Below are 9,989 nucleotides of genomic sequence, written 5' to 3' on the forward strand. Positions count from 1 at the left end.
TATGAATGAGGGACCAGCAGTTAGCGTAATGGCTGTCGCTGGACTCCCACGTAGTCGACCGCGGTTCAAGTCCCAGACCCAGTGGCTTAAACTCAAACCAGGCGCGTGTGCGTGCATGCCCAAGATCCCGAGAGGAGAATGGAGAAGGGATTGCGGCATGGCCATCCTCCCGGGGGGCGGGGGGCGATTTCTCGCTTTCTGTCTCTATGTCTCTCTCTATCTGGCGAGCGCCATGCCCTATAGCAAAAACCTCTCCAAAAAAAGAAAGTGAAGTTATTTTAAAAGTTGTCTTAATAAAGTAAATAGAAATGGCTATCAATTAGGTTAAAAACTCAGGTTCTTAATTTTTACTATTAGTTTTGTTAGCATGCAAAACTAAAGAGAGGGGGGGAACGTGAGAAATCTCCCCCAAGGGGAGATGGCCACACCACAGTCCCTCCTCCATTCTCAGGATTTGGGGCACAGGCACACATGCACATACCCAGCAAGCTGCAAGGCCTCGGATTCAAACTGCACATTCAGGCATGTGGGATCCAGCTGTCTTAACCTCCATACCACCTCCTAGCCCATCAGGGTATTTTTGTAGCCCAAGACCAAGTCATTTAAAAACTGCTGACCTAGGGAAACTGCCCTTTAGAATCATTCAATTTCATGCACCTTTATTCCTAAAGAACAGAAGGCACAGCATGAAGAAAACCCAGAGATGTGGATTAGAAAATCAGTAACAAGAATGGGTCACATCCAACTGGTACATTTTCACTCCTTTCTGGGGCTGCCTCCTCCTGGGCAAATCTCAAAATAACAGACCTTGAGAAACCAAGGTCCCGGGACAGCTCCTGCAGCAGTGCTAGTATGTGGGAAACAGGAGGTGACCAAGGTCAGAGAGGACTGGAGAGGAGCACCTACCAGCGTTCACCCCCCCAGACACACTGAAACGGCTGCAGTGACGGCCCAACTAGAACGCACATTTGTCCTCGGCAGGCACTCATTATAAGCAAAACAACAAAAAATACTTGAATTGTTTTGGCTAAGACCTTAGGTTGGAAAAAGAAAACTTTAAGTTTGGAATCATTGCAAAGACAGTTTCTCCACGTTGTTTTATTATAACACAAAAGGTACTATAAAGAACACGTCCGAAAACCACACACACAGTTTATGCTCGACATGACACCAGCCAACGATGGATCCAGGGTTGGAATGCAAGGTGACATGAGAGAAAAGTTCATGAGGTGAGCGGAGACAGGCCCCTCCTCTGCCCGGCCAGACTTCATACCACTGACTGACCTGGTCTCCACAACCAAGGTCCCTCCAACTGTACATGGTCCTCACTCTGGCCCAACTCTTCTCCACCAGAGAAAAAGCCTCAGGACTCAATCTGAGTCACTGTCCGTCTCGGCTTCTTTCACATCCACACTGAACTTGTACTCCTGGTCACAGCCCATGTAAGCGTCACTCATGAAGTACAGGGTATAGTTGTGGGCACCAGTTGCTGGGGCCACAAAGTCCAGCTTCACCTAGAGAGTGCAGGCAGGAATCAGAACAGGCGTGGACACAGGGCAGGGTGTCTGCCTCTCCCACCCCCCTCCAGGACCTAGGCCAGTGGACACACTCACCTTGGCCTTCTGCTGCAGGGTCAGCCTCTTGATGGAGATGAGGCTGTTGGACTTGGCGTCTCCAATCACCACCCACCAGCCCTCTTCACGTTTCTGCAATAACGAAGCCCAACAATTTCAGTATGTAAAAACTTGACAGCCACAGAGGACCAGAGGTGTAACTAAGTAGGGTAACAAAATCAGACCAAAAGCTTTCCAAAGTTTCTCCCCAAAATATAATTTGATGTGACTAAGATTTTACAACTGTGAAGAAGGATTTTACACAGACTTAATTTTTCAGTAAGTGAGCCTATTTGCTGATTCCGGCTCATTTTCTTGTCCAAGTTACCTCCCCCTACTTAGTGCTGGCCACTGAATCTAAGATTTCACTATTACAGATCCAGTCTGGGGCCACTCCACTATCACAAAGCCCACGTGTGCTGGTTAAAGCACTCTTCCCTTAGCCTGTCAGACACCAGTTTACAGACTTAAACATGATGGTTTATCTGGTTTCTGTTAGCAGTCTTCAGAAAGGACCAGATTTTCTTGTGCTGGTAAAGAACATGCAACTAGAAACAAAGTGGCAGTGAGAGAAACAGAGGAGACATCAACTAGAAAGGCCCAAGTGTCCTGGAGCTTTTAAAGACAAATGATCTCAGCAGCCAGAGACTGACAATACTGCACACTGCTTGTAACAAAGACCAGACATCTAAATCGTTTAAAACAGAAAACAACAAAACCCATGGTCCTGAGATTAATTCTTAGCATTGTGAGTTCATCATCACTGTAAATTTCCTTCCCCTAGTGACAATGTACCCCTGTGCCAACATCTAGCCAGGGGCCAGGCCCTGGAGCTGACGCTGGTAAGCCAGCTACCAAGACGTACCTGTGGGAAGAGAGGCGCGATAACGGGCCCTGTGACCTCCTCCTCTCGCTCCAGCTGCACAAGCACCACCACTGGCCCGCCACTGCGGGGGAAGGAGGACAGCATATCAGTGCATGGCAGTGGGCTCAGCACACATGTGGGGCCCGGGGCACGGTGCCTGGGCCTCTCTGGCTCACCTGCGGATGCTGTCCTTGTCCACCACTTCGTAGGACAGCTCAATGTTGGGGTAGCGGTTACAGAAGCGGGCCACGTCCGCAATCTGGCTGTCAGTCAGCTGAAGCAGCCCATTTCGTTCTTCATCCTCCATCTCCATAATGTCGAAAACACTCTCCACTCCCTGCAGAGGGTGTTCAGAGGTCAGAGAAGGGGAGTGACCCAGACCAACACCGGCTCTAAGAGGTGCTAATTTCACTCCCTACACAGTCAGGTCATCTAAACGAGACAGCTCCAGAAAGAACTCAGCCCAAGACTGGCAGCTTCTAGCTGTGTTCCATACTGAAGGACAACTTCAGAGGAACCAGATCTAGAAATTTCTCCCCTGGAGACTCACCTCCAGCCCAGGACACTCAGCTCTCAGGACCAGCACCCGAACCTCCAGGCCCGCCCGCTCACCTTGTCTGTGCACCGTTTGATGTGCTCTGAAGTGAAGTGAGGCAGCTGCTTCAGGTACGAGTCTTTGGACCACATGGCCTGGGTGACCATCTGGGCCAGCTCCATGGCTGCCAGAGCAGGGCTGAGCCAGCCATTGCTGGAGAGGACATCCACGCAGGCCTGGATGAGCCGGATGGCCTGCACAGGACAGGAGTACAAGAGCAGGTGGGGATGGAACCAAGCCTCCCACCCTCCCAGGGGACCCCCACCCCCCCGCCCACCAGTGCCAGCACCCACACTATACCTTGCTAAGGATTTCCTCTGTGTCCGACTGCAGCTCAGCACTCAGCTGCATGCGAGACAGGTGAGCCTGCAGAAGCAGGTTGGTCTTGACGTGTGGGTCATTGAACTTGGGATTATTCAGTTTGTGAGGGACCTTCTGAGCCAACTGGAGCGTGGAAGAAAAATAGCTGGTTAGGAACAGATGATCTGGCTGAAGACCAGCTCTCAGCCAAAAACACCACGTGGCCCAGGCTTGCAGGCCTTCGGCCCCAGAAGGGAGTGGGTGGTGGGGGATGGAGACATGTGAGGGAAATACAGAGGTGGAGGGATGTGCAGTGGGGTACAGAGAATGTGGGGGGTGTTGGTGGCAGGGATACCATGTACTCTGGCACACCAGCCAAGGTTCAACCCCAGTGTGACCTCCTAAGTCAATGTCCTCACCTGCCGCAGGAGGTTGTCCTCATGGTGCCGGATGGGAATGTTCTCGTACTCTGCTGCGTTGGAGATGATCTCGATGAGCCCTCGCACCTTGGTCTTGGCATTCAGGGACATGCTGAAGAGCTCTGACAGAAGAAGAGGAAGTTTTGGGGAGCCAAAATCAGCAGAAAAGGAACAGGGAGGAGGCAATAACTGCCCGGCAACCCTTCCCCTCCTGCAACACCATTCCTGACAAGCTCATGGCACCTGCAGACTTCTCAGCCCAGTGGGCGCCAGACCTCGCCTAGGAGAAAGCCCTCCGCAGACACAGACAGACACGGGCTGCTGTGGCCCTCACCGATGGTGGTGTAGTTGATGTAATAGTAGGCAGCGATCATGCCCAGGTTCAGAGGCGCCACGTCCATCTCGTCCTCGATGCTGATGCACTTGGACTGCTCCAGGTCACTCAGGGTCTGCTCCACCAGCTCTGACAAGTGGTCGGACAAGTGACGATGGGAGATGCCTGTGGAAGCAGGAGGAAGTGGGGAGTCTCAGGGAGATGCAGTACAGGTTGTGCAAACCCCCAGAGGGTGATGTGTGCTCCAAAGTCCACTGACCCTGCAGGTTGTAGTAGTTGGGGTTCTGTGTCATGCGGCGGTACAGGAAGGTCCAGGTGAGATAGTCCACCGCGTCCTGCTTGTTCTCAATGGTCTTGGTGACAATCTCAGCATTGAAGTGGTCATGCATACAGTGGTCCAGGTGAGACTCTACTGGCAGCGGCTCATACAAGAACTTTTTGAAGAAATCCTGTAGGTGGGAAAAGAGAGATAGAGAATAGAGTGGCAACAGGGTCAGAAGGGCAAAGGGAAAACAGGATGGCCCCGTGAGAGACACTACTACTACCAAATGCCATGCATTTAAGAAGGTGGCCTTGCAGGTTAGAATATCCAGTGGGAACAGAGCAGTGTATGAGGAAAGACGACCCCATCAGAGGGCAAAGACCTTAACCCATGGAGTCAGTGACCACAGCCAAAACAAAAAGACCCGACATTCCATGTGGCTGAGAGGCTTATTACAAATGCGACACAGAAAGTAAGAGGCAGGAGCTGACACAGACTAAAAATCAACAAGACATTAAAAGAACATTAAAGCATCTATTCTGAGGCCCCACATCCCAAGGTGCGGCACGTGTCCAGGACTGACCTTTTTGGAGCCCTGACACATAATGACACAGCGCCCCTCGTCATCCTGCAGAGGGCGGTTGGCATGGCCCACCATCTGGAGCACGTCGTAGATGGGGTAATCCACATAGCTGATGACAAGAGAGGGAAAGAAAGGGGAATCACACAGAGCCCACCGTCAGATGGCCCGACTCCCTTCAACATCAAAGTCAAAATAGAATGCAGATGTGGATACGGTCAAATTACAAAAATATTGTTTGTGAACTTTTGTGGTTAGGAACAACTTTTTTTTTTTGGAGAGATTTTCACTGTAGGGCGCGTGCGCTCGCCAGACAGACAGAGAGAGACAGAGAGACAGAAAGCGAGAAATCACCCCCCAGGGGGGATGGTCACGCAGCAATCCCTTCTCCTCCATTCTCCTCTCGGGATCTTGGGCACGCACGCACAATCACACGGCGTGAGTTTTAAGCCACCGGGTCCGGGACACGAACCACGGTCGACTACGTGGGAGTCCAGCGACATAGCCATTATTACACTAACTGCTGGTTCCCGTTAGGAACAACTTTTACCCACTTACCTATGAGGGAACTTCAAAATGTTCGGGGACTTATATATTTTTAAAAAAGACAAGGAAGTAACAAAATGTTCGTGGCAAATGGAATTAAATAATTAGTTTATTTTGGTACAAAAAATCCAGGCAGTTTTTTCATGATACACATTTCCCATGGACTTTTTTTTTTTTTCTTCGAAGAGGTTTTTGCTATAGGGTGCATGCACTTGCCAGACAGAGAGAGAGACAGAGAGACAGAGAGAAAGAAAGCAAGAAATCATCCCCCAGGGGGGACGGTCACACCACTATCCCTTCTCCTCTATTCTCTCAGGATCTTGGGCATGCACGCACACGCACCCAGCTTGAGTTTAAGCCACTGAGTCCGGGACGCAAACCGTGGTCGACTACATGGGAGTCAGCGACATAGCCATTACGCTAACTGCTGGTCCCCCCATGGACTTTTTGAAGACCCCGTGTGCAGGTAAGCAAGTGAAACTACTTCCTCATTTTAGTTTTCATGTGTAAGACTCATGGATTCATGGCTCAGGGTCTCTGAACCAAAGCTACAAACCCATCTAATGGCGATAGCAAAATAACTACCTATTAAGGGATCATGAGTAAGCTGGGCCTTCCTAACTAACAACTATTACATTTCATGAGTCATCAAGTCACCTGACTTAAATCCAAACCTAGCAGCACATTCAGACATTTAGAAAAAAATCCATAAGGTGAGGTTTATTTCAATATAACCCTTATTTGTGTGTGTGTGGGGGGATGAGTTAAGACCATTCAGGCTTTTTCTGAGAAAAATAAAATTTTCGACTGCTTATTACCATGTAGGCAATATGACCTCAACCAAATCACTTTTCCTAATCTACAAAATAAACAGGCTAATGACTCTAAGGGTCCTTCTGGCTCTATCCTCCTGTTTCTCCAACCTACAGAAATATGGAAGGACAATGACTGTAACAACTGTGGGGCTGGCAGGTGGTGCAGTGGTTAAGGGGCTAGACTCCCACGTGGCCAACTATGGTTTGAGTCGCAGATCTAGAGGTTTGAAACTCATGCTGGGCACATGTGTGTGCATCCCCAAAATCCCACAAGGAGCATAGAGGAGAAGGGACTGTGGTGTGGCCATTCCCCCGTGGGGGGTGATTTCTCGCCTTTTGTCTGTCACTCCGATAAGCACACATGACCTATAGCAAAACTCTCTAAAGAAAAAAAAAAAAACAAAAAAACCAGTAAGTCAACCCCTTAGCACAGCAATAATGTATTGCTCAAGACAAGCTGGATCCCACATGGCGACCGTGGTTTGAATTCCCGTCTAGTTGGCTAGAAACATGACAGGCATGCATATGTGTGCTCAAGGAAGCACTGAAGGGCTAGAGGAAGCACACCCTGGCATGAGCAGACCCCATGGAGGGTGCTCCTCTCCCTCTCTCATGACTCTATTGTGAATAAAGAAAGGGGCTCATGGGACCAGAGATGGCATAATGGTTCTGTCGTTGAACTCCTACGTAGTCAAACACAGTTCAATTTCGGGACCTGGAAGCTTTAAACTCACACCAGGAGCATGTGTGTGTGAGTGCCCAAGGTCCCAAGAGAATAGAGGAGGTGGGATTATAGTGTGGCCATCTACCCTTGGGGGTGATTTCTCACTTCCTGTCTCTCTGGCAAGCACAGGTGCCCTATAGCAAAAAAAAAAAAAAAAAAAAAAAAAAAAAAAAAAAAATTTAAAAAAAAAGAAAAGGTGCTGAGACTAGAAACTCTCTCAAACTACTGGCTGTGGTGGAAACATGGCTCTACGCTTACTTCCCTAACCTTTTCTTCGTGCCAGTTTATCGCCTTTGTCTGTACAATGGCATGTGAGGAAAGGTCTGCGCCCCACGTGCACCAGCTGTACTCACGCGTGGATCTTGCCGTTGTAGTACTGGGTGTCCATGATGATCACCAGGTGGGCAGCCACGTTCATGCCCCAGCAGAGACTCCGCGAAGCCACCACCACCTGGATGGCTCCTGGGCAGCAGAGGGGAGAGGGAGACTGAGGGCAGGGCCTGGTGGGCAGGTGGTGGCTTCCCTGTGCTACCTTCAGAACTCGGAGCACAGCTGGCTGGGAACACGGTCTAACAGCCTGAGGGAGCAGGCCGGGTACGAGGGGTCGCTCCACACTGCTGCTGCCTTTGCTCTGGGGACTATCCTAGAGGGAACGAGGTAATCGTGGACAGAGTCCAAAGCTGGGGGAAAGCAAAACTTGCACTATTGCCTGAATGGGTGGCCCTCGGTCAGGGAAGTGCTACGGTCAGCTCTGCATAAACCCTAAGCTCATTCTGAGCATGCCCCAAATCAAGTGGATTCAAGGGTCAGAGCGACAGTAGGTGATTCGGGAAGGTGCATCTTCAGTGGGACTTCATGAAGCATGTTAAAACGGTCATACTCTGTGAAATGCCACAAGTCAACAAGGGACAGGGACTACAAAAGACCACCTGAGGAGCCTCAGAGTTCCACCTTGTGCTACCTCTAAGGCCTAGTGACCTCGGAAGTCTGATGTTCCTAGAGAAACAGGTGGCCAAAGGTCCTGGAGTCTAGAACAGTAGGTTCTGAAATGAGACAACTTAGTTGCCTGCCTATTTTCTCAAATAACGAAATATTTAGCAAATAAGGAGAAAATATTTCTCAAATATCTAGCAAATAAGGAAACAACAGTAATCCTAGGAGTGTGTTTTAAATGACTAGGATGCCGTGGAGACCTACCACCACGTGGACATGACCTTGGTGATCACCTCGTTCCAGGCCACAAGGTTCTCACCTGAGCTGAAGAGCTGCTCCACCAGGCGTCGCTCCATGGGGCTGAGCCCTTCATGCAGGTAGCCCACCCCGTTCAAGAGCGTCTCCTTGAGAGTGCTGTCGCTGAGCTTCTCCAGGTACGGGATCAGGTCCTTCTCGGTGCAGTGCAAGAACCTAGGCAGCACAGGCACCGACTCAGCTCCACGGTCCCAGGCCCTGGCACATCCCTGCCTGCTGGGCAGCCCCAGGCACTGACCAGACTGGGCTCTCCCCACACCCATAAACAGAACCCCCCTTCCAGCAGAGGGCCAGCCTCGCTTACCCTCACCCCCAGCAGCCCTACCCGCCCGCCCACCTCTGCCGCTGGATATCCGCTGCACACGTGGTGAGGATGTCAATGGCGGTGAGGCGGGTCTGCTTGCGAGATGGGACAAAAACAATGACAGGCTTCTTGGGCGAGTGCTTGGTGATAGCATGGTACACGGGCTTGGCCATGGACAGCAGGCGAGTCTGTGTGTGGCTGATGTTGAAGCCCTGGGGACCAAGGGAGAAGAGGAGAGGCAGGTTAGAAGACCGGGGGCCTCTTGGAGTATCTGAGGCCACGGAGGGATGGGGAGAGGGTCCCACCTGAATGTGCAGCTCCAAGGGCACAGGGCGCACGTTAGGGTGGAAGTTGAAAGTGGAGGTGGCACTGCAGCCCAGCCAGTGGGCCACGTCCTTAGCATTCGAGAGTGAGGAGCTGAGTGCCACGATGCGGATGGGCCGCTCGATCTGAGAGGAGATGTAGCGCATGCGGGAGCAGATCACTTCTAAGACAGGCTGGGAAGGAAGGAGGAGGAGGGCGTCACTGCAGGCCCAGGATCCCTCTCTGCCAAGCCCCCTTCACAAACTGCCCGCAGCCCTGCAATGACCTAACCCTTCCTGTTAAAGGGGCTCTTCTGTCTTCAGTTCTTCCACCTCCTCCACAGCAGCCACCTCCACTAACCCAATGCTATTTTCCAAAAGTACTACTAAAAAAACCCACGTCCTGCTTTTGGAATAAGGCAGCAGGCAGAATCCTTTGGGGAAAAGTCCCTAGTCTCCAGGCTCAGGCCCACATGTGGCCCCAGGCCCTCCCCTGTGCTTGCAAGGTGAAGCCATACCCCGTTCTCGCCGCCGATAAGGTGGACCTCATCCACCACAAAGAGGTTGATGTTCTGCACGTTCTTGCGCTGCTTCCACCGCCGGGAGAGTATGTCCCACTTCTCAGGGGTGCTGATGATGATGTTGCCTTTGCCCAGAAGCTTCAGGTCTGTGCTGGTCTCCCCTGTCAGAAGCACCACCTTCTTGCTGAGCCTGTCCTGGAACTTCTCGTACCAGTCCATGTATACCTGGAGGGCCACAGAGAAGTGAGGGCAGGACTGCATCAGACCACGCCAGGCCTCGTTCTTACTTACAGTAAAGAAACGCTGAGAAACCAGAGACCTCAGCAGGCCTGTTTCCTTCTTTCTTTCATGAGAGTCAGAGACAGAAGGGTAGCCCTGACAGGCCTTGCCAAGCTGCCATCCTCTCTACAGCCTCCCAGCCAGCCAGGGTCATGAATGAAGCACCTGTCTGGTGGGTTTGAGCTGATGGGAACCTGCTCCTTCGATGTGGCTCCAGCACCATATAACAGTGGCTACTGCCTGCACCATCGTGGCTAGGCCCCAAGCTACTTTCTAATCCCA

The 9,989-nt window shown here is 51.3% G+C and overlaps 1 protein-coding gene across 1 annotated transcript in view; it reads right to left on the reverse strand.

Annotated features, from left to right (window-relative positions):
* Positions 1–1,067: 1,067 nt before the first annotated feature.
* Positions 1,068–9,989, reverse strand: part of SNRNP200 (small nuclear ribonucleoprotein U5 subunit 200) — a 35,772-nt gene continuing 26,850 nt past the window's right edge. The window contains exons 31-45 of the mRNA XM_006166554.3: positions 9,426–9,653; positions 8,911–9,102; positions 8,639–8,817; positions 8,306–8,457; positions 7,407–7,515; positions 4,972–5,080; positions 4,386–4,575; positions 4,127–4,291; positions 3,793–3,914; positions 3,374–3,517; positions 3,091–3,267; positions 2,655–2,815; positions 2,479–2,560; positions 1,614–1,706; positions 1,068–1,514 (exon numbers count right to left, since the gene is read on the reverse strand). Coding sequence (XP_006166616.1) covers positions 1,371–1,514; positions 1,614–1,706; positions 2,479–2,560; positions 2,655–2,815; positions 3,091–3,267; positions 3,374–3,517; positions 3,793–3,914; positions 4,127–4,291; positions 4,386–4,575; positions 4,972–5,080; positions 7,407–7,515; positions 8,306–8,457; positions 8,639–8,817; positions 8,911–9,102; positions 9,426–9,653 — 2,247 coding nt within the window. The 3' untranslated portion in view covers positions 1,068–1,370. The remainder of the gene's footprint in view (positions 1,515–1,613; positions 1,707–2,478; positions 2,561–2,654; positions 2,816–3,090; positions 3,268–3,373; positions 3,518–3,792; positions 3,915–4,126; positions 4,292–4,385; positions 4,576–4,971; positions 5,081–7,406; positions 7,516–8,305; positions 8,458–8,638; positions 8,818–8,910; positions 9,103–9,425; positions 9,654–9,989) is intronic.

Source organism: Tupaia chinensis, unplaced genomic scaffold (genome assembly GCF_000334495.1).
Source record: "Tupaia chinensis unplaced genomic scaffold, TupChi_1.0 Scaffold144276_1, whole genome shotgun sequence".
NCBI lineage: Eukaryota > Metazoa > Chordata > Mammalia > Scandentia > Tupaiidae > Tupaia > Tupaia belangeri.